This window comes from Pecten maximus, chromosome 1 (genome assembly GCF_902652985.1).
Source record: "Pecten maximus chromosome 1, xPecMax1.1, whole genome shotgun sequence".
Classification (NCBI taxonomy): Eukaryota; Metazoa; Mollusca; class Bivalvia; order Pectinida; family Pectinidae; genus Pecten; species Pecten maximus.
Genome location: NC_047015.1, coordinates 45,423,426 through 45,449,125, shown reverse-complemented (window position 1 = coordinate 45,449,125; position 25,700 = coordinate 45,423,426). Strand labels below are relative to the sequence as shown.

The following is a 25,700-nucleotide window of genomic DNA, read 5'->3' as shown; positions in this document are numbered from 1 at the left end:
TTGGCAGCGGTTTACAGTAAAGTTTGATATAGTATTTGGCAGCGGTTTACAGTAAAGTTTGATAGAGTAATTGGCTGTGGTTTACACTAAAATTTGATAGAGTATTTGGCAGCGGTTTACAGTCAAGTTTGATATAGTATTTGGCAGCGGTTTACAGTAAAGTTTGATATAGTATTTGGCTGCGGTTTACACTAAAATTTGATAGAGTTTTTGGCAGCGGTTTACAGTCAAGTTTGATATAGTATTTGGCAGCGGTTTACAGTCAAGTTTGATATAGTATTTGGCTGTGGTTTACAGTCAAGTTTGATATAGTATTTGGCTGTGGTTTACAGTAAAGTTTGATATAGTATTTAGCTGTGGTTTACAGTTAAATTTGATAGAGTATTTGGCAGCGGTTTACAGTAAAATTTGATAGAGTATTTGGCTGCGGTTTACAGTAAAATTTGATATAGTATTTGGCTGTGGTTTACAGTAAAATTTGATAGAGTATTTGGCTGCGGTTTACAGTTAAATTTGATATAGTATTTGGCTGTGGTTTACAGTTAAATTTGATAGAGTATTTGGCAGCGGTTTACAGTAAAATTTGATAGAGTATTTGGCTGCGGTTTACAGTAAAATTTGATATAGTATTTGGCTGTGGTTTACAGTAAAATTTGATAGAGTATTTGGCTGCGGTTTACAGTTAAATTTGATATAGTATTTGGCTGTGGTTTACAGTTAAATTTGATAGAGTATTTGGCAGCGGTTTACAGTAAAGTTTGATATAGTATTTGGCTGCGGTTTACAGTCAAGTTTGATATAATATTTGGCAGCGGTTTACAGTTAAATTTGATAGAGTATTTGGCAGCGGTTTACAGTAAAATTTGATAGAGTATTTGGCTGCGGTTTACAGTAAAATATGATATAGTATTTGGCTGCGGTTTACAGTCAAGTTTGATATAGTATTTGGCTGCGGTTTACAGTAAAATTTGATAGAGTATTTGGCTGTGGTTTACAGTTAAATTTGATAGAGTATTTGGCAGCGGTTTACAGTAAAGTTTGATATAGTATTTGGCTGCGGTTTACAGTAAAATTTGATAGAGTATTTGGCAGCGGTTTACAGTAAAGTTTGATATAGTATTTGGCTGCGCTTTACAGTTAAGTTTGATATAAAGTATTTGGCTGTGGTTTACAGTAAAATGTGATAAAGCATTTGACAATAGTTTGTATTTATGTTTGACAGAATAACATTAATGATTGAAACAGTATTTGGCTATGGTTTTGAGCTAAGGCTAACAACAATGCTTAATATTTTGCTATAATTTAATGCAATGATTGGTATGATTTAAGGCTGTGGTTTACGGCAACGCTTGGTATGATATTAGGCTTAGGTTTACAGTAACGCTTTGTATGATATTAGGCCAAGGTTTACAGCAACGCTTTGTATGATATTAGGCCAAGGTTTACAGCAACGCTTTGTATGATATTAGGCCAATGTTTACATCAATGATTGATATGCTATGGTTTACAGCAATAATTGATAATGAACAAGTTTTTACCTTTCACTGGCAAAATCACGGTATAATGTTCCGACCTGCCTGAAATCAGAAAACATATAACCTACACAACCATATAGCCCATCGATACATTACACTCTGGCCATAACATACTGCTTGTTGTGATATATGTCAGGCACTTTTATGACATTTACATGTTTGAATGCTGAGATCTACGGCATTAAAATTTCACGCACTATAATGTACACCAGGCTATAAAAATCTGTACGAAGGACTGGTTTCGGATATCAGGAAATACTCTTTGGAAACAACTAAAGGCTATACTTTTTATATTAATTAAATAAAATATATAAAGACGCACAGTAGTTAATAGACTGATTTCATGGGTAACATTTAAATTACATTCATAATACAATAATTTATACAAGATGTCACTACTAGATCGAACGTTTGATCTGTAAACTCTTATTGAGATATCGAGTCTAATTGACCACTTTGTGACTTAGATTGGTTTCTATGACGACATCAACTCTGTGTTATATACATTGCTCCACTCTTTCTTTTACAACAGCGTTTCTTACATTTGATGCCCTTCCATCTTCCTGTATGTTTTCCATCCATTGATTCTGTCCGTTTCATCTGCATTTTCACTCTGTTTCTCAATGCCCTGGAATTGTCAAGACACACGTTATACGAATATATGATCAATTTGTGAAATATTTGAAGTAAAAAGATATGCAGCTGTACCAATTTGTTCCAGCATCTTTTAAGATTCTTTAGTGTGGTAGTTTACCATTCATTGAATATGTCAAGAAGCCAATGTTGTTATGACCTCATGAATGTTGAAAACATAAATTTCATTTCTTAAACAATATAAAATGTACAAAAGAAAATTCCTTGCGAAAACAACAACAAACAAAGAAAACCCATCATATCTATGATTAGACAGTGACGTAAACTAACGTACTCTGTAGTGTTGGGAATGAAGCCTGTGTCAGATTCCCAGGTCTGACTGTCTCTGTCGAATTTCAGTGCTAGCCAGAAGCGAGGCTTACAAGTAGTGTTCAGGACCTTAAATATGTCGCCGTTATTGACATCCAATTGACCTGCCGTCCTGTCTCCTTGCCAGGTGAAGTTGCTCCTGTTAATAAATTTGTTTTTATTTGATAATACCAATAAAGCACGTAATAAAATATTTTAAATTTAACTTGCTCACTTTTTGATGGCTAAGAGAAATCGACCCAATCTTGATATGATACAATGCACTGTATATCTACACAACAAAAGATGTAGCTGTAACTATAACAACACGACTGCTGGGAGACCATGTTTAAAACGCTATAGATCCTTGGATTACCGGTAGTTGAAAACACTCCTACTTAACCCGAGACTCTTGGAATAATTGATCACACTCCTAATGACTGAAAATACTCCTTTCCTTAGCCGAGACCCCCGGAAAGATTGAAAACTCCCACACCTTACCGGAGTATCTCGGAATGATTGAAAACACTCATGCCTTACCGGAGACCCTGGGAATGATTGAAAACACTCATGCCTTACCTGATATCCTTGGAATGACTGAAAACACTCCTACCTTACCGGAGACCCTCGGAATGATTGAAAACACTCGATTGAAAACACTTCTACCTTATCGGAGACCCTCGGAATGATTGAAAACACTCCTACCTTATCGGAGACCCTCGGAATGATTGAAAACACTCCTACCTTACCGGAGACCCCCCGGAAAGATTGAAAACTCCCATACCTTACCGGAGTATCTCGAAATGATTGAAAACACTCATGCCTTACCGGAGACCCTCGGAATGATTGAAAACACTCCTACCTCACCGGCGACCCTCGGAATGATTGAAAACACTCATGCCTTACCGGAGACCCTGGGAATGATTGAAAACACTCATGCCTTATCTGGAATCCTTGGAATTATTGAAAACACTCCTACCTCACCGGCGACCCTCGGAATGATTGAAAACACTCCTACCTTACCTGAAATCCAAACACTCCTACCTTACCGGAGACCCTCGGAATGATTGAAAACACTCCTACCTTACATGGAATCCTTGGAATTATTGAAAGACTCCTACCTAATCGTAGATTGGAACAACTGATAGTGCCTTGTATATGTAATTGCTATAATAATCTACTTGTTTTCTTAAAGTATCAGATTTTGTAGAAGCTGTATAAAACTGTATCAGGATCACATTATGAACAAGAAATAAATGTGGTATATATTGACATCGACAATGTTTTAATTGTCATGGCAAAGCTGCTTAAATTTCCAAGCCCTCTAATCCCCAGACCTTTAATCCTCAGCCCTCCACTCCCTGCCCCTATATTCCCAAGCACTCCATTCCACAGCCCTCCACTCCACACCCCCTCATAATGACTACCTTGTGTAAAAGAAATCGCCGTTACTATTGTTTTCCTTCATCCATTTTGAAGCCTCTTGATTAACTGGAAAGAGAGGAGAGAGAAAATAATCAAAGTGTACATGATGTTAAACCATTACTTGTTTAGAACAAAGTATTGTATTTTTAACTACAGCGAGAAACCTTACTCTATATTTTCCAATGCATAAAAAATAATACTTATGCAAAATAATCAGGGAAACGAACAGGTTCTATATTTTTCATTTTGAACGTACAAAGACTAAGCGATAATGCTGCAGTTAAAAGGTTCCGGTACATGTATCATCATTGATGTCATATTGGGATGACGTTATGATTGGTATCACGACTGCTCGCCATATGGGATTGTCTGTCAAATGCATTTCCGTCTTGTTATCTGCTCGTATCAATTTCAGTAGTTTGATCAATTGTGTAATTAAGTGTTTATTGTAGTAATGATAAGTTTAAAACATATATGACAAGACCTTACCTGTATATAAAACACAAGACCTTACCTGTATATAAAACACAAGACCTTACCTGTATATAAAACACAAGAGCTTACCTGTATATAAAACACAAGACCTTACCTGTATATAAAACACAAGACCTTACCTGTATATAAAACACAAGACCTTACCTGTATATAAAACACAAGGCCTTACCTGTATATAAAACACAAGACCTTACCTTTATGTAAAACACAAGATCTTACCTGTATAGAAAACGCAATATCTTACCTGTATATAAATGACAAGACCTCATCTGTATATAAAACACAAGATCTTACCTGTATATAAAACAAAAGATCTCGTTTTATTCCTGCATAATTGGTAAATCCTATGAAGGAACTCTCTTCAATAAAAGTTCTTGAAATGACAACTACTACGATACTTATTATTCTCTCCCTTTTTACCACCGCAATTGTTGAACTGAAACACATTGCCAACTTTATTGGACGCCACACTATTCACATATGTGAATTTTTAGCTTTTCCAACCGCAAAATCAAAAAGGAATACAATTCTCAGAGAGACATACCTTTTTTATTGTGCGCGCAATTGAGCTCGATGCTGTCGACGGGGAAGGCCAAACTCTCGCCGTTGAGTGTTTTTCTAACCTGTTCCTGTGTACAATTATGGAAGACTTGCGTGACAGAGTTACCCATCTTGTTACTTACGTCAACCTGAGACATGAGAATGTACAAGCTATTTGGCGATTGACATGTTCCGAATCCGTATATTTTGCGGTACATTTGAGCATATGCTTTTATTTCATATTAAATTGGATTTTGAAATTCGGTACATCGTTTTCTCATAAAAGCTCCGATGCATGGGCTCATTCTAATGCTGATTGTTTAAGCTTCTATATTTGACATTTTACACTTAATTTGTGGTGAAGCACACTTTAACAACAGTGAGATTTCGACCATTTTGAATCATATAGATCGTAGGTTGAAGGTTAACACTCCTTACGAGAAAGGTCCTACATGCAAGAAGTCTTTCCCTTTCCTTTTGCTTGTACAATAATCATTTCTTCTCTTGTAATTTGAAGCATTTCATGGTTTCTATTTCCAGTAAAACTTTTGATATATATTACAATGGATTTTGATTAAAACACACGTAATATTAAAATTACACGGAATAAGTAAATTGTGACAATGCCGGGTCTGGTACAAATGACAATCACTGACAATGTCATAATGCCACATGACAACCAACATCCACGATGTCACATACCAACCAACAGATGCGATGGCACATGGTAATCAACATAAACGGTGCCATATGACAACCAACAGCTGCGATGTCAAATAACAATCACCCCCTGAAATGTCACATGGTAACCAACAGGTGCAATACCACATGACAACGAACAGTTGCGTGTCACATGACAACCAACAGCTGCGATGCCACGTGACAACCAACAGATGCGATGCCACATGGCAACCAACAGCTGCAATGTCACATAACTACCAATATATGTGATGCCACATGGCACCAGCTGCAATGTCTGCTATGTCACAGATAGCCAACAGACACGCCGTCTGTCGTTTTCCAAGTTTCACTTACTGACATAATCTGATCTCCCACACTGAAACAGTTGTTGAGTGACTTGTCATTGATCTTCTCGATGAAGATACCGGTTGCATTCCCGCCTACAATTTCCAGCTTTTTTTCCAAAACTGGCATCGACACTCTCACAGTGAATTTGAGATCGTGGCTGTTTGCCCTGTATTGGAGGATAATCCAAAATGGAGACAATATATTATAGAATTATTTTAATGAATATATGGAAGATGATCCAAAATGCAGACAAAACATTATAGAATTATTTTAATAAATATATAGAAGATGATCCAAAATGGAGACAAAATATTATAGAATTATTTTAATCACAGGAGTGAATTTTAAAATTACCTTCAACACATTACCTATAACATTACATTATCAGGGCACCTGTTACTATTTTATACAATATATATTTCATCACTATATGATACCACAAAAATATGTACTTTTCTGGCAAACTGGGTATCATTGACATGACCACTTTATAGTTGGTGAGTTCATTTTCATCACTGACGCTCGAATCCTCAGATGTTTCGCTCTCTGGGGTTTGGATGATGTCGTCTTCCGCAGTCCCATGGCTGTCGACTAAAAAATTAGATTGTGTCCTTTGTCACACAACGAATCTCTTGTATTTGTAGCTTTTGTCTCCGGTCAATTTTCTAGTTCTAGTAGATATAAATATTGTTGTCGGTCAATACTACATGTCTCTAGATTTACTCCAATGTCAATACAGCAACACTCTGCTAGATGTAAATCGAGTCATGTAGGATTCTTTATAATAAATCAGTCAGCCCGGAAATATTTTCTACGACAAATCAGTGAGATTAGGAAGATTCAACGACAAAAGAAAATGAGTCAGGATCGATTTTCAATGACAAAGCAGCGAGTCCGGTAGGATTCCTGACGACAAATGCAGTCCAGATTGATTTTCAAAGATGAAATAAGTTTATGTGGTAAGTTTTACTTTGACAATGGCATGTAGTGAGTCCAACAAGATCCCAGCCGGTTTTGTTAGACTTGTATTCATGATTTGGTTGTTGTTTAAAAGAAAAGTTAATTGAGGCAAATCTAACAGAATGCAAAGGAGAAAGCAGACAATTTACTGACAGGGGAGACAATCTTCTGACAGGGGAGACAATTTACTGACGAGGAGAAAATATACTGACCGGGAGAAAATATACTGACAGCGAAGAAATATATTGACAGGGCAGACAATTTACTGACAGGGGAGAAAATCTGCTGACAAGGTAGACAATCTACTGAGAGGGAGAAAATCTATTGACAAGGGACACAATCTACTGACAGGTGAGACAATCTACTGATGGGGAGAAAATCAAATGACAATGGAGACATTCTAGAAGATATTAGCTGTATTACAACAAGACATGAGGCAATTTGTCGTAGAGAATCTTACCGGACTCAATGCTCTTGTTATAGAGAACCTTTCTTGATTTATAACTTTCGTTACATTGAAAATTACTCCGAGTCACACAGTGGAACTTACCGGAGTGGCTGCCTTTTTCTCTGTTATACTTTTCGCTTTCACCGATACTGTCATGGTGTCGAACATAACAAGAACTGGCTTCATAGTCAACGGGATGGCCAAACTTCCAAGATAGATTTGGCGACTTATTCTTTCTCCTCGAGTCAGAAACATGAACTTTCATTCCCCAGCTGTCTGGACGTTCTTCGCAAGATATAGAAACGGATTCGAACGTTTCCATTGGTCCAATCGGAACGCCTTTGTTCATGTGGATTAAATGACTGGCGCATCGGGAAACACTTGGATGGGTGCAGGAAAGTCCCATCAATGTGGCAGGAAGGGTGTTGTACTTTTGGTCTGTTAATATAACAAACAGAAGACCCCATCTTATTATATATACAGTCGAAACTCGTAATCTCGAAGCAAATGGGGCAACGGAAAACTTTCGCGAGTATTCCAGATAACCGGAATATATATATATATATAACAAGAAATATCTTTAAAAAAGATAAACGGCATAGTTTTAATGCTGGCGGTTATAATGTAAAGCTGCTGGTGAAATAAATTAACGAACTAATGCGTTTCAGCATGGATAACAAAATCTTATCAGTTTGAATCATTTTTGGTGATAATAAGACTGCATTTGAATCAGGAATATAATTTTATTGATGTGTCATTTGAAAAGATACATCCACTTATTCAGCTTGCATTCAGTCTTAACTTTGTTTCGTTTTTAACTGCATATCTGCATTTTGCATTTACCGCTACATTGCTTCATCTTGACCAGTAACGCCACCTGTCGCGCCATATCCGGGACCAAAAGAATATTACACGGCTATGCCGAATTATAATTATATTATTGTCGGAACTGAATTTTACTTCGAGTTAAAGCCTCTCCATGTTTTATACTTTGTCAAGCTAAGCTTCATAATCCCTTATGAAATTTTTTTCATTTAAATCCCGTCATATCTGCTCAGTTACGTCAATAATTCACAACTAAAGTATGTAATAAACATCTAAATCTAAAACGTGAATCAACCCTGCGCGGGCTGAGTGATAAACAGAAAAGCGTGGGTTTGTTTATCCAATGTCAAGAAGTTTCACCACCAATTCATAGTGGCCATTCACATTTAACCTATCTTGTTTTGTCAAACACGTTGACTCGTCCAAGTCGAAGATGATGTTGTTTTCCATTGCCTTCGCAATAGCAACCAGTATGTCTATCGACTTTGGGGTTCTGGTGCGTGGTTTTGGTTGCCAGTCCGCCATTTTCCAAAACAAACCAGTTTGCGCCTGCGTGCATGAGATATTTCCTTTGTTCATTTACATATAGAGTGGAGCACCGCATTGGAGATTCCCCGTAATCAGTGGGTAGTTTTTTCCGGTTTTAATTGCAATTTTGAAGAACTACGATATTGGTTCTCACACTACATTTGTATACCATCATTAGGGTATATATTCTATCATTCAACACTTATTTAAAATTTTATCAAAGTGTTACGAAAACATAGAATGGTTTTAAATGGGATCTTGGAGTTATCATAGTTCCAGATAACGAAGTTCGACCGAATATTAACAAGTTCTAACGTTACAGGATAATGTAATGTATGTAAACAAGCATCAATCCAAGACAATGTTGTATATTATATATGATGTAATGCCCGTACGAAAATAATTTAACTTCATGTAAGAGTATGCTATTTTTTTAAGTTAACTTTACACATAGTGTACCCTTGTTCCGACAAATTGACAGCTTATACTATTTATGATATATATTCACTAAATGCTTACCGATTGGCGGACTCGAACGCTAAAAATAGAATTATGAAATATTAGCATATTTGACATATACAAGTGTATTTGTGATATTTTTATACAGAAATGTCAAAACTTGGACAAGGAAGTGCGGTGACCGCATACGTTATCCTAAATTACTGAACAGATTCTACGTTCGCTAATCGTTGATAACCTTCTGATCTCCTGCTTGCTTTACCTACCTGGATTTCTTCCTGAGACACAAGACACGTTTTTGTTTTGTATGTATTGTCTGTCAGTTTCTGGTAGGAAAATCTGCAAAAAAAAAAAAAAAACGTGAAACAATTATTATCCTTGTAGCTGGCACATCGACAATTCAGCTTTGAAATGCAGCATCAATGATTTATCAAGATTATTTCATTAGTTGTCTAATCAATGGTTATAGTCCTATAACCCAAGTGTTCATGGTCTTTTATAAAATTTCTCTTTCCTTCACAAACAGGTGAGTCTCCCAAGTTCCAAGGATTCCATTTCTTCCACTAAATATGGACTAAGATACACAAAAGTGCAATTCGCGACATAGATAAACTTGTAAGTTTGTCAGCAGAAGAATAACAGCGAAACATCATACGCATCTGATATCTTTACAACGCAAAAAAAAAGAGAGCAATTTGTGCCACAAAATTTTCATTTTTACAGAGTTGCTTAATGTATTTTGCCTAGAAATCCTAATAACTTCAGGTATGACCTTATCACAAACGGTGAATGTTTCAAAGGAATACTTATCTAAAGTCAAATTAACTCTTTAAGGTAGAACTACTAAGTATCTAGGTTGATTTACCTGATCAGATAAACGTTTTACCTGGTCAGATAAACGCTTGACATTCATTATTTCCACATTGGATTTTAGCTCATCATACAAAATCTCTAGCTCATGCTTGGCATTGAACAGCTGTATTCTCTGGGTTGACTCATCGTTAGCCCTGATCTGTTCCTTTATCCTCAGTTCTTCAAGCTGTAAGATGTAGATTATCCTCACATATCAATATGTATTGGATGGTGTATGTAATATAAGTGGGATATATGAGACACACAGAAATAACATTTGCTGAGGAAAATGACTGATTGCCAGGGATCACATGGCATAGTTGATCTGTTACAGTGTCCAGGAGGATACTTAAAAGTTATCTAGCAGCTGAACACATGGCGTTATTGCTCTATGAAAGAAATATCAACCGAACTGAATTTTACATTTTAGATGTCGTTAATGTATTTACCGATTTCCAACAATACAAGTCTAATGTGAATCATAAATTCCCTACGAACGTCATATTTTATGCAGGAAAAGATAAGTTCCGCAACACAATTGCCGTTATTTTTAGTAGATTAAACCCATATACCTGGTGGCATCTTCTCTATATGTGCTCTTTGTCCTGCTAATTTGTACCTGGGCGGATTGATTACATTGTAACTAATTAAAGTTACACACGTGGAAAGTAATATCTACTCAATACGATTTAATACGATGAATAATGGATGCAGGCCGCAAGCTCCATATCAATTAATATCACAATATTTAATACTTTGGGTTAATTATATGTCCTTTGCATCTAAATATGGCTAAATTTTCCGCAATGATTGTCGAGTAGAATTTAAAATTGTCTTACATTTGTTGCATCTATAACATGTTGTGGTATGTTATTCAAGGCATTTACAACGGGTAAGCTAAATATGTTTTCCCTGGTGTCCAGGTTTTTCCTGATGGTATCCATTTGGAACAAAGATGTGGCTTGTTCATCATATACATTTTTCAGGATTTTGAATACATTGATTAGGTCCCCTGTTGTTTAATGTCATTATGAAACATACGCTTATCTCCTTATATCTATTTTAGGTAGGGCATGGAATGTCTTAATCACATACGCTGTGCAACAAATATTCACGACTTTATATATCTAATATAACTAACAAATAACACATAACGATCGCCATTAATGTCTTCTTTTTTAAACTGACTTATTTAATGTTCGATAACAGAAATAAATGAGATAGCAATTTATAACAGTCTGACAGTGACACATCAGAAATAATTCAGAATTATAACAAAATATAGCTGATGTACCAAAACTTGACTAACTTTCAATCATTTTCATTAAACTAGATTCAGGCGTCGTCTTATTTAACTTCCATTGGTGCATACGTCATTCATGATGTCAAATGAACAGGAAACTTACTGTTTTCTTTTCATTTTCCAACTCCTTTATTCTGCCAAAATACTCCTCGACTTTCCTTTTACGATCTGTATAAGCAGTCTTGAGTTTGTTTCTCTCTTTCAGTGAAGACTGGAGTTTTGCTTCAAGCTGTAATAAAAATACGGTCAAATTAAAACTATACTTGTTTGGGTATAGCTGACCCCGTTTCATCAACGTTCCTTAACAGTGCAGATATAATTATAAACCTTCATACAGAGAACTTTTAAAACTATTGTAATGGGGTTCATCAAGTTTCATCAATATTCCATAATTAAAGGAAAACCCTTATTTCAAATTTTAATACCCTTAATTCAAAATTTCCATAGGAAAGCACTACAGAATATAAAACGCTCATAAAATGCTACCTCCCAAGAAAAGATGTTCAATCAACGTCAGGCAAATATTTGAGTACAGATCATAAGAGTTATCCCTCGTGAGCGCTGATATATGTACTAATGTTGCCAGGAACCATATTAGTCTGTGACATCAGGAAACTGACAGAACAACATGATGAGATATAAAGGAGAGATAACTCATTTTATGTGATAAAAAGAAAAACAATTATGTGTTTTATTATTTTTATTTTCATGTTAAGGTAATGTTTTTATTCTTCCACAATCAAATACAAAATAGTTTTTATTGGAAGGGAAAACTTCAAATTTCTATATTTCGGTAAAATGAAAAGATCACTCATATCAATATTCATGACATTTGGTTCATTATTTCTTGACCATGACGTATTACTTACATTAAAACCTTAAGACCTGTGTTAGTAGGATTAACATTGAATACATCTGTAATGTTATCTCCTAAAACATGCAAATATTTATACAATATACACCTGTTATATTGTTATTAGAAAAGAGCTAAATTGTTGTAGATACATAGGTTGAACTGTTTGCTATCAATAATCAAATACAGGACGCCATCTAAATAATCAAAGGTATTCTTCTCATTCTTTATTATTTAGGTATGTACCATTTTGAACACACATAGCCTTCACATCTCTGAGACAGGAACATACCTTCTTCATTACACATGTACAGCCGCAGCAAACCTGTCTTGTAGTCACACGTATACACTTCCTCAACCTACTTAGTAAGCATACCTTGACACACCTATCCTGGTAGTCTGAAAGCTGCTCGTCCAGCGTATTCATTCGTTCCATGATGTCTTCACAGTTTTGCTGAGCCTCATCACGCTCCTCTTTCAGGATCTGTTTCTCCACCTCTTGGCGTTCCTGTAGGACCTCACAGCCAAGTGGTTTTGGTACCTACACCAGATACCGCAAATCATTGATAAAAAATGAGCAATTTTAACAAAACCCAACAGGCAAGAGACTAGCAATGTCTTCCGACAGTCTACATCGTCCTTATTTCTATTACACCATCCTTACCTTATTACATCATCCTTACCTTATTAATCATCCTTACCTTATTATCATCCTTACCTTATTATATCATCCTTACCTTATTACATCATCCTTACCTTATTATATCATCCTTACCTTATGATATCATCCTTACCTTATTATATCATCCTGACCTTATTATATCATCCTACCTTATTACATCATCCTTACCTTATGATATCATCCTTACCTTATTATATCATCCTTACCTTATGATATCATCCTTACCTTATGATATCATCCTTACCTTATTATTATATCACCCTTACCTTATTACATCATCCTTACCTTATTATATCATTCTTACCTTATTATACCACTCATTCAACAAGAAATGAAATCTGCAAACCGTTCTTTAAAAAAATTATCATGAACGCTTTATTTGAGAAATATCAAAATCTTTGTATATATTCATAATATTTTTAAAAATTTCCTTTTAAATCAATATTTCTGTCTAAAACATAATGTCTATATACTGCTCATTACTGTAAAGATAGGACTTTTATATGCTGTAAGATTTTCTTTATCCCTATTTTATCGAATATCAGAAAAATACAAAATTTGAAATGAAAATGCATTTTCATTTGCTATAAATTTGGTGAAAATAGATAAAGTACACTTAAAAGTATAAAGACCTAGTCATAAAATAAAACTGACATTGCCAGTTACAACGTTAAATTGCAGTGACATACAACTTATGACAGTCAATGAAGAGATATCGCTTACAAACCGGACATACACCATCAGACTGCTGTAAATTGACCGACATTTTTAACTCTAAAGTATACTCATTTCAGAATATACAAGTGGTGAATAGATAAACAAATACGACGACGGAAAACAGGATGCTTATGCCTATGCTCCTGTTTTGATTGACATGAACTTACTTTAACCTAATTAAATGGAATGGAAGTACAGACCAAATTGAACTACAAATCCTATATATATACATTTTACTGATTAAGATATATCCGTGTGTGAAACTTGATGACTGCGAGGTACTGGCACTAAATACAACTGACACTTTCTGCTGTGACTCATATACAATACAATTTATAAATTATTGAGAAATTTACAGACCATATCATTATTATAAAATCTGAAAAATAAATATATTGCAGAGGTTAATTCTAGCTCGGGATATGTTGAACTCTTTGATGTAAAAAGCCAACAAAGTTAAAGTCGATCATAGCAATGAATGAAATTCTATTTGAGCCAAAATGATACAGGTGCTTATGACTGATTGACGATTGAAAAGACTCAATTACATGTAAAGTATGCAAAGTACTGAAATTTTGACTCCTACATGCGATATGAGATTCCTTCTGACCCAGCTTCTGAACATATTCAAGATCTGACCTCCAGTGGATTCAAATTGGACACAAGTGAGTTTAATGAACTGATTGGCATTCATATTTAGTTCAAAAATAACAAGTATAGCTACAGACGGCAGAGCATAGATTTATTTACCTTAGCTGGAGTCTGATGTAAACAGGTGACAGTTTCATCTGCAAAATGATATAATTGGAGATTGATAATTTATTTAATACATATCGTTTAGCTTATGTGTTCTTAGTATTTCCTCATCTTCACCTAATCTACACAATTACACTCCGTCAAGTACTCGTTTCTTTCCACATATCATTTGAACATCATGCTCTTAAGTCAATTGGACAGAATAAACAGGCTAGGGATTATGAACGGTTAGAGCTATCTCGCGATCTCGCTCCCGGAAACTTGGGTCAACACGGGTCCTGTGGACAAGGGAGCGAGCTTGTGAGTTTTACAAATTAATGTAGCTGAGCGCTGTAACATCCCTGTTCACTAATCGCGGACTCTAAATCACACGATCAGAGAGTGAAATACTGTCCAAGACCTAACATACCCTGAGTACAGTTGGGGTCATGAATGTGGGCGTCGGTGAGAGCCCCCTTTAGTTCTATTATCTCTCTCTCCCGTAGGTCAAGTTTGTACTGACAAGTACTCCACTTCTCACGGTAGTCCTCCCTCTCCCTGGTGTACTCAAGGCTGTTCTTCAGGTATTCCACTAAAACAGGACAAGGGTCACTAAAACATGGCACATGGCATAACACCTCAAAAAAGAAAATTAAAAAATAATAATAATAAAACAAAACAAAAAAGCAAAAACAAAAATACAAACAAAAATAATAAAAGCAAAAACAAATAAAATTAAAAAAAAAAAAAACTAAAAAAAAAAGTAAAAAAAAAAAGAAAAAAAATGAAAAAAGGCACATACAACAACAAAACACAAAAGCATGACCTAGATCTCAGCAATGACCAAACATGACAAAGGTCACGATTATCTCAATCACAGATGATATGGTTGGCTAAATTCTAAATTCAAAACATTCGGACGCAATGATTTCTCAACTTTGTTGTGAACAAATAATTATCGCAATGACTCAACGACTGTCATTGTATAAAAGTAGTAAATCTGTTAACAAGCAAGATTTAAATGATATTTAACTCTCATGGATCTATGTATTATTATTTTCTTCCTAGGAGCATTATAAGGTAATTTAAGATCTTATAGCATGACTGTGGGTTTTTTTTTCATTCAAACTGACTAAAACTTGGAATGTTGACATTTCCTTGCCTTTGTGTTTTGAGCCTGGTGAAGTACCGGCCGTATCTGCTTACCACATCCTTCCTTAACTTATCTCTTATAACACCAGTTGCATAATGTGCATAGGACTGTGTTATGTATCCGACAAAAGGGCACTTATCTAATAAGGTTTACTATTTCTAGAGTTTCCCTCTGCAGGTTCGAGCAGGTCAATATACGGAAGTACGAGGTAAACATTGTTCTTCATTGTCCTGATTCGCTCAAGATAACCATCAAAAGGCGGAATATATTATAATGAAAAAAACAGATGTCTGTCCGCTGTCAATGATATTTGTATCCCAAACTGGTAAATGTAGAGAATTAAAACAAAGCATGGATACCATGCCTAACGGTGTAATGCTACGCAAGAAATCGGTTTTTTGACGCGTTGTATTCCATACAACGTCAATAATATTAGCTATACATTAGAAGAATATATTTTTCTAATAAGTTTAATCTGATATAAATTCATCAATATAATATTGACATCGGTTGTTAGCTTGCGTATACTAGTTTTTCTGACTGTAATAGTTTTCTGTAAAATAACATCCACAGTGGTTGTTAATTTAACTGTAATACGTTTTCATAACAAGACCTTGATACTGGTTTTAAGCTCGACTCTAATAAATTTCCGTAATATGACATTGACACTGGTTGTAAGTCTGACTGTAATACTAGTCAATTTTCGTAGTATGACATTGACACTGGTTGTAAGCCTAACTGTAATACTAGTCAGTTTCCGCAGTATGACATTGACACTGGTTGTAAGCCTGACTGTAATACTAGTCAGTTTCCGCAGTCTGACATTGACACTGGTTGTAAGCCTGACTGTAATACTAGTCAGTTTCCGCAGTATGACATTGACACTGGTTGTAAGCCTGACTGTAATACTAGTCAGTTTCCGCAGTATGACATTGACACTGGTTGTAAGCCTGACTGTAATACTAGTCAGTTCCCGCAGTATGACATTGACACTGGTTGTAAGCCTGACTGTAATTCTAGTCAGTTTCCGCAGTATGACATTGACACTGGTTGTATACCTTACTGTTATAATTTTCCTTTACGTGACGTTGACACTAGTTGTAAGCACGGCTGTGATATTAGTAAGTTTCCATAACGTTACCTTGACAATGGTTGTAAGTTTGACTGTTATAGGTTTCCATAGCATGACTTTGACATTGTATTTCTTATGAAGAAAGACTTACTTGACGCATCTTTCAGTTTGCTGTTTTCCTCCACAATACTACTACAGTTTCTCTCCAATGCCTGGAGTCTGTGTGTCAGGGACTGATTCTCTATCCTGAGGATCTCAGTCTCATTCTGATAACAAACAAGGCAAATGTGCTTAAACAAGTGGGCTTCTTTGAGTTTTAACAATACTTTTGACACTTCTACCAAATTATGTATTTTCACATTTTAGTTCACAGTAGACATTATATAAATGTAATGAAATCTGAAAATGTGTTCCAGTAGACATTTTTATCAAATATTTTACCTCTAGTTCTTTTTTATCATTTTGAGCGAACTGAAGTCCGGTCTCCAACTCTTCCAGTTTCTGTTTCATGACTCCATTCCCTTGTGCTTGGTCTAACAGAGTCCTTATTGTCTCTGGCAGGTTGTTCGCCAAGTTCATGTTGTTGCTGAACCTTGTCACTTTAAAATCTACAAATGTGATACTGTTTATCATGAAACGTTCTTTTTGTTCGTTGTTTTCATGGTTGCTATGGAACCACGAATATAAATACAAACAATTTTAATAATTATTTTATTGTTGCATGTGCCAACCACGAAACTTTGTTTACATGAAAGAAAGAACAAGCTAACATTTCATATACAGTAATCATTTATTCAATACAAATCCAAGTCAGATTTTCTTGCCATTGTCTCTTGTAGTAGACACTTATGTACTGTCAGTGAAATTGGCAATATTGACAAATATTGACTATGAGACAGATAGAATATTATATCGGTCTCGAAATGTTTACAAAGATATTTGTGATGATCTATTTACCTAAGGACGGCTCTTAAATGTCTTTGCCTGTGATTATCTACTTACCTAATGGCGGCTCTCTGAGTCCATTGCTGTGATGACCTTCTTAATGGCGGCTCTATGGTTCTTTACTGTGATGGCTTACCTAAGGACGGCTCTCTTGGTTCTTTGCTATGATGACTTACTTAATGGCGGCTCTCTGAGTTCATTGCTGTAATGACCTTCTTAATGGCGACTCTATGTGTCTTTACTGTGATAACCTACTTTCCTAAAGACGGCTCTCTGAGTTCATTGCTGTAATGACCTTCTTAATGGCGACTCTATGTGTCTTTACTGTGATAACCTACTTACACCTAAAGACGTCTCTCTGAGATCGTTGCTGTGATGACCTACTTACACCTAATGGCGGCTCTCTGGTGTCCTTGCTGTTATGACCTACTTTCCTAAGGACGCCTCTCTGGTAGTTTTGCTGTGATTACCTACTTACCTATGTACAGCTCTCTGAGATCGTTTGCTGTGATGACCGTCTCACCTAATGGCGACTCTTTCGGGTTTAGCCTGTGATGACCCACTAACATAGTTGGAGGCTCTCTTGGGTTTATACCTGTAGTGACCTACTTACCTAATGGTGGCTCTCTTGAGTCTATACCTGTGGTGACCTACTTACCTAATGGTGGCTCTCTTGGGTCTATACCTGTGGTGACCTACTTACCTAATGGTGGATCTCTTGGGTCTATACCTGTGGTGACCTACTTACCTAATGGTGGCTCTCTTGGGTCTATACCTGTAGTGACCTACTTACCTAATGGTGGCTCTCTTAGGTATATCCCTGTGGTGACCTACTTACCTAATGGTGGCTCTCTTGAGTCTATACCTGTGGTGACCTACTTACCAAATAGTGGCTCTCTTGGGTCTATACTTGTGGTGACCTACTTACCTAATGGTGGCTCTCTTGGGTCTATACCTGTGGTGACCTACTTACCTAATGGTTGCTCTCTTGGGTCTATACCTGTGGTGACCTACTTACCTAATGGTGGATCTCTTGGGTCTATACTTGTGGTGACCTACTTACCTAATGGTGGCTCTCTTGGGTCTATACTTGTGGTGACCTACTTACCTAATGGTGGCTCTCTTGGGTCTTTGCCTGTGATGAACTTGTAAGTTTCTGGGTTGTGATATTCCATCATATTAAGGAAATGCTGACATCCAGTGTTCCCTCTTGTTTGTAAGATATCAAGCATATGACCTAAAAGAGATATACTACGTTAGTTATACACTTCAACTATAACTCTCAAACGAAATGATTTCATGGTGAACTTAAAAAATATTGAGACGATAGCGATTTTTCATCAACGTCGTGAAGTGCTGAGTGATGACTTCCTATATGATCTCTGGTATTGTGAATACTATTTGCAGTGCCATCTTATCTCTCAGTTTAAACTGAATGAGCCAGATTTTCTTAATGTGTTTGGTATTCATTACTTTTTCCCCCCTCAAGTTATCACTGATAGTAGGTCATTAATACAGATCACGAAGATGTCCTACGGTTCAAGGGATCGCCAACGCAAATAGCTCAAGAACAAGTGGTGTAATCTGTTGTGTAGGAAAGGTTCAGGCCTTATACCAAATATAGGTGTGTAGTAGAGACAAATGAGTTAAATCGTTCAGGAAGCTGTCAGTTACTTGGTCGTTCTTAATATCGGATGGATGATGGAGTGTGGCAAGAAGGTGCATTGCAATATCCTGGATTGTAGATACAATGCCACGCTACCGCCATATGATCGATTTCGTTCACGTGGCAAATGAGTAGTTCTTCATAACGCTGTAAAATACCTCTACATATGTATACCGTTCTAAAAATAAACCTACATTATTTACTGTAAACGTACAAATTTAAGTGGCAATCTTATTCTAGCGTTTTTCGCGTTGAAAGCATCCCGCTAAATGATGATTGGGCTTTTGATACTTGAATTGTATTGTTTTCTACGGCGAATATTTGGATGCGCTGATTTATTTGTATTCGGTTGTGCGCTGAAATTTAAGTTCGCCAAATTTAGTACGTTTACAGTAGTATGCTTCCAGAACGAGGACTGGGTATGACTGGTCCTATTAATGACATACATTTTCATGAAACTTTCTATGGGGTTGTTGATGATGTGTATTACATTTGTTGTTCAGGAAAACTGTTCTGTAGGTCTTTACTATTATAGATCCGTAAAATGCCTACAGAACACTGACTATAGTTGGTGAGTCGTAACCTAGCAACCGGAGGAGTCACGTAGGCGGTAAACCAGTACCTAACTATGACAGACAGAACACTGACTATATTAAGTGAGATGTAACCTAGCAACAGGAGGAGTCACGTAGGCGGTAAACCAGTACCTTACTATGACAGACAGAACACTGACTATAGTAAGTGAGACGTAACCTAGCAACAGGAGGAGTCACGTAGGCGGTAAACCAGTACCTGACAATGACAGACAGAACACTGAGTATAGCGTAGAGACGAAAGCTAGCAACAGGAGGAGTCATGTAGTCACGTGACTTACTTTAGATTGATACATATCTTCTGACAAAAGAAATTTTTAATTGGAGAAAAGCATGACCACTTAAATTTGGTACTGTGATAATTTTATAATTAAATGTTAGATAGTAATCACAAAATATTTTTCAATTAAAATCACATTCATGGCACAAGTTGACAGATGCTAATAAGTTTTTACAGATTATCCAAGCTTGTATAGAACATTTTATTTCTGATACTTTCTAGGGTTTTTATATCAATGGTGACAATTTGTCATATTGTTATATCAAAATAAACGAGGTCAGGTGAGTGTGATGGGACAGTCAGTGCTAACCCCGGAACCAACAAGAGAGTCTATCCTGAGTTAGAGGAAGTAAAATAAGGAGGATCGGTGAACTGTAAAAGTAAAATTGTGTATCATTTTTATGTACACTTATAGCATAACATTTTTATCAATGGGGCAATGATTTTGACTTTGTCAAGTCATAGGTCATTTTTTAACCAGATCTTTTTATAGTCGAGTGTGCCCAATGTCAAATGGTTTACCAAACTTTCTTTATTGAATCAAGGACTTTTAATGACCTCATGCACAAACGTCAATTTTTTTCTTAATAATGAGATACGTTTTTGAGGACATGTCAAGTGGTCTCCGGATACAAATATTTGTAAAATAACTTAATCAGTGGTTGATGATTGGACAAAATTTGGGACAATCACACGAAACTGCAGTGGATGATGACACCACGAGTAGGAGGAAGTGGAAACTAGGATTTGTGAAGTATGTAAATCAGAAAAACTGTCATAATATTTTTATTAGTTGTCAGTTATTGGTTAGACTTTGTTTAATAGGAGGTGATAAAACTTTGAGAACTAACGATTTAAAAGACTTGTATTTTATATATTAGACGTCAAGTAGTGGCGTTCTTGTAGGCTTGCTGTAACTCATGTTTTACCTGAATGTTCCCAGGGTTTGATAGTCTGGCTATATAGATTTACTGTTTGAGTTTTGACAAAGTACTGATAATTGTGGGCGGCCCTGATAAGACACGTACAATATCAGCCCATTTCAAAATAAATCGAGAGTTAGATAAAGATGAGCCAACATAAATATACAGTGCAATAGGTCTGTTTCATCCTTCCAGGATTCTTCAGTGATGACAGGAGCCTAACATGTTGTGTAATAGGAAGAGACCAAAACAAAACTTAAATACATCAAAGTTAACGAAATGCAAAATCTTTAGGGGGTTGGGGGTTTGGGGGCAAAAGACCTTTAGTTCCCCAAATTTGATGATTTTCAAAGAATTTCATAATTCTATGTTGCGTTTCAAAAGAATATTAATTACATGTCTGAACCGTGTAACTTTTCGAATGAATTAATCCATGGCAATGCATATAGGGCGCACCTGTTTCAAACATTGTCAATGCTCCAGAATATATATTGTAAAGTAATATTAAACTTTCATGATTGTATACCATAAGGGGGTTACCTTATGCAACCCATCAGCTCGGCGTCTATGTAAAATATCAGTGTGAAATTATTAATAACAGTTTGTTTATAAAAGTGATGCCATTTAGAGTTGATATCAATGAGCCATTAAAATATGTCAGTCGATGACATGTTTTGATGTGTGTCATTAAGATTTGATGTTAGTGTGTTGTTAAGATTTTTCATGTCAGGATGTCATTAAGATTTGATGTCAGTGTGTCATTAAGATTTGATGTCAGTGTGTCATCAAGATTTGATGTCAGTGTGTTATAAAGATTTGATGTCAGTGGGCCATTGAAATATGTCAGTGTACTAGGATTTCATGTCAGTGAGTCATTTAAATTTGATGCCAGTGTGTTATTAAGATTTGATGCCAGTGTGTCATCAAGATTTGATGTCAGTGTGTTATAAAGATTTGATGTCAGTGGGCCATTGAAATATGTCAGTGTACTAGGATTTCATGTCAGTGAGTCATTTAAATTTGATGCCAGTGTGTTATTAAGATTTGATGTCAGTGTGTCATCAAGATTTGATGTCAGTGTGTTATCAAGATTTGATGTCAGTGTGTTATCAAGATTTGATGTCAGTGGGCCATTAAAATATGTCAATGTGTTATTAAGATTTGATGTCAGTGTGTCATTTAGATTTGATGTCAGTGTATCATTAAGATTTGATGTCAGTGTGTTACTAAGATTTGATGTCAGTGTATCATTAAGATTTGATGTCAGTGTGTTACTAAGATTTGATGTCAGTGTATCATTAAGATTTGATGTCAGTGTGTTACTAAGATTTGATGTCAGTGTGTCATTAAGATTTGATGTCAGTGTGTTACTAAGATTTGATGTCAGTGGGCCATTGAAATATGTCAGTGTACTAGGATTTGATGTCAGTGAGTCATTAAAATTTGATGTCAGTGTGCTATTAAGATTTAATGTCAGTGGGCCATTAAAATATGTCAGTGTGTTCTTAATAAATTATGTAATTAATGCATAATTTCAGTTCATTCATATGTGGTGTTATAAATACAATGTAATGTAAGTCATTGATAAATAACGTCAGTGTACAATTAATATGTAATTAAAAGATTGTCACTTATTAAAAAATGATGGCAGTGTGTTATTAATATGATGTCATTACTAAATAATATCTGTGTGCTTTTATATACATTTGTAAGATGCCAACATGTTAATGATACACGGATATACTGCGATACATTGTCCACATGCGACACAATGACTAATACTGGAGCTTTCATCTAGATATATTTAGCGATTACGGAAATATGGAGCCTACATGCAAGATTTTACAAAGCATAAGTCCTGGTATGGCTTCCGACATTGAGGTGAGGCTGCAGTGACCCAAATATAGCAAATGACTCTTTTATATAGATGATGAATGTACCGTTTCATTTCACAATCGTCTTGATACGTTGGGCAGTATAATGATAATGGACTAGCCAATAAGTTGACAGAACAGAGAGACATATGTTAAGAATGTGCAAAAAAACAACAACAACAAAACAAACAAACAAACATGCAACATCCCATTCAGAGTGTAAGGACATGATTTTTTTATCACTTACCTGCGCGTGTCCGTCTCGTGTGATACTTGTTTATGATCAATTCAGTGTCATCCATAGTCAGCACGCGTACCTCTCTAAGTTCGTCGAAGTATTCCAAGGGGTCCATCCCATTGACTATGGTGTAGCGGTTAGGTTCTATATGGGCGTCATACAGGTTCTCCAGGGGGTCCGAAGAGACGCTTGGGTCCGCCATGGCGCGTGGTATATGAACAACGACTGTTTGCAAGTCTGTGTTAATTGTTGGTAAACAGGACTGAAACAAGCAACACACAGTGATATATCTGATATACTTGGTTGTTCATTGTAAGTCATTACAGTGGCTTTTGAGCTGGTACTGAAAAAATAGTTCCGTATAGGTACGTCATAGGCTGAACCATGTCCGGGTTTGTAACAGAAATGTCATTGGAGCTCGTCATTTTGCTATTTAAGCTTTTAAAAATGCATAACGATTACAGTACCCATTTGGTGGTGGTGGTGGTGGTTGTGTGTGCGTGGGGGGGGGGGGGGGGGGGGGGGGGGGGGGGGGGTAATAATATTTATTAAATCTTTTCACTAGTGAAACTTTTTTTTTCTGTTTTTCAGCCTTGTGAAAACCATTGTAACCACATCAAAAAGCCCTTAAAAATGCAAAATATCATGATTTTTGGCACAAAATGACATGATTCCCAGCATATTTTTTTTCTGAAACCTATTTCAAATTGAACATCATCCCAATGATATAATCATTATTTTGACAAATGTACTACATGTATGTACTTCTATTATGGAGTATTTGACCTGTTCTATTTCTATTGCTAAAATAATATTATGTAAATCTGCTGTTATCATTAACAACTGTTTTAAGTACATGATAGAGGCATTGTTTCTTATATTTAATGGTATTTCATTTCAGAGTCGAATAGAGGAGGGCGAGAAAGAGTCATGGTATAAGTATGTTAGTGTTAATATTATTTGATGAACGTCTGATCATCTTGTAATTATTTATGTTTCTTGCAATGATCAATTAGGTTTTTCCAGTTAGTATCTCTATAAACAAGTTATATTTTTGCTAGTTTAGTATTCCCTGTAACAAGCCTGGCCGCCTCTATTTGCTCACATTTTTAATCTACCGCTAAGGTAATTTGGAATATTGTCCGAGACTATGTTCGCGTATTCTAAAATTGGTCTAATAAATAAAAAAATCAAATGTTGCAATGAATTTCTTTCAAATTTGAATTTCAAATTTCTTAATGCATTCAAACGTTTTGAAGAAGACTCCATGATTAGTCACTTCACAAATAACACTATTAGTTAAGTACATTGTAATTACCTCCATGGTAAAGTCCCAATACTTTTCGAGAAATAATTGAACTGTCTGATTTGCTTGGGTCAAAAAGTAACCAGTATCACTCCGTTTTAAATGGTATTAAAATCGTTATTCAACATTGTTCTTGCTACATTTAGATTATCCATAATAACGTTAAGAGACGTCTGCAAAAGTTTAACAAAACATCTTAGATTGACAACGATATAATTAATATAAATTTTAAAATATTGACCCTTGTAGACCACCTGCGTTCATATCATTGTAATATGAAAATTCCCGCCCAAAACAACCCTTTTGCTTCATGTTTCTTAGATAACTTTCAGCCACTTAATAATTTTGCCTGATAAACTCGATAGTTTCAATTTGTATGTTAACCCATAATGCCAAACACAGTCAAATGCTTAGTTATTATCAGTGAGAAACTATTCGAACTTTTCCTAAATCTAAAGTTTCCCTAATATATCATTTGTAATATAGAGAATTGATTAACTGCAGACTCGACAGGCGTAAAAACTGATGTTCAGTAAAAAAAATGTCTCTGAGAACATTATATTTTTATTTGAATATTCATTACCTTTGCTCACATAATTGATCTTTCCATTCTTTTAAAAGTCTGCACGTGTGAAATTGCCTTTGACAATATAACTTATAATTTGACTATAACACCGCAATATGTTAGCGATAAGATTAGTGTTCTCTAACATAGTGTGGTGTTAGAGTGACCATATCTAAATGCGGGGGAGAAAATGGATTGTCAGAAGGAAGTGTACTTTGTGTAGTATTTAAAGTAGACTGTTCAGAAGAGTAAGCGTTAGTCCTTCAGATCTACATTTATCGTCATTTATCACCTATTTTCCGCCATTCTCGCGAAGACAGTATTGTAAATTTGAGTGTAGCTGTTGTTTTAGTTAGGTAACTGCCATAGCTTTCCGTATGGCATCAACACAAAAATTTCGTTCGTAACTGTTTCAACTTATCCCAATCGACAGAGCTCTATGTATGCGTTTCCTTGCTCTTATCTAAGTTCTGATTTCGTTATGCACCTAAAGGGAGTCTCGAAGGTGTTCAATAAGTGATGTATTATGGATAGGAACTGAAGCACATGTCAATATTGATTTAGTTAAGGAGTTGACTGCACCTTGTGAAGAGCAGTTTGTTATATTTGCCTGCCGGTCTATTTCACCAAGTTTGATATTAAACAAATGATAACCAGCCTGTATATGTAACCATATATTGTCCTTAAGTGATATCAATATATATATATATAAAGTGAAAAAACAGTTTGTTTCCATGTGAAAGTAAGAATAAAGATA

General features: G+C 35.7%; 1 protein-coding gene across 4 annotated transcripts in view; it reads right to left on the bottom strand.

Annotated features, from left to right (window-relative positions):
* LOC117335046 (caspase recruitment domain-containing protein 14-like) overlaps nt 1-25,700 on the bottom strand; it is a 43,661-nt gene that overhangs the window by 10,807 nt on the left and 7,154 nt on the right. The window contains exons 2-13 of one of the 4 annotated variants that reach the window (XM_033894974.1): nt 23,082-23,334; nt 18,607-18,735; nt 16,995-17,161; nt 16,705-16,819; nt 14,759-14,920; nt 14,344-14,381; nt 12,571-12,735; nt 11,445-11,570; nt 10,052-10,225; nt 9,453-9,525; nt 9,247-9,265; nt 7,509-7,812 (exon numbers count right to left, since the gene is read on the bottom strand). In XM_033894974.1, coding sequence (XP_033750865.1) covers nt 7,620-7,812; nt 9,247-9,265; nt 9,453-9,525; nt 10,052-10,225; nt 11,445-11,570; nt 12,571-12,735; nt 14,344-14,381; nt 14,759-14,920; nt 16,705-16,819; nt 16,995-17,161; nt 18,607-18,735; nt 23,082-23,334 — 1,614 coding nt within the window. In that variant the 3' untranslated portion in view covers nt 7,509-7,619. Of the gene's footprint in view, nt 1-1,538; nt 1,578-2,077; nt 2,164-2,463; nt 2,638-3,904; nt 3,969-4,941; nt 5,087-5,972; nt 6,133-6,418; nt 6,558-7,476; nt 7,813-9,246; nt 9,266-9,452; nt 9,526-10,051; nt 10,226-11,444; nt 11,571-12,570; nt 12,736-14,343; nt 14,382-14,758; nt 14,921-16,704; nt 16,820-16,994; nt 17,162-18,606; nt 18,736-23,081; nt 23,462-25,700 lie in introns of those variants that run through there. The other 3 variants (XM_033894982.1, XM_033894985.1, XM_033894966.1) reach the window with 3 other exon arrangements.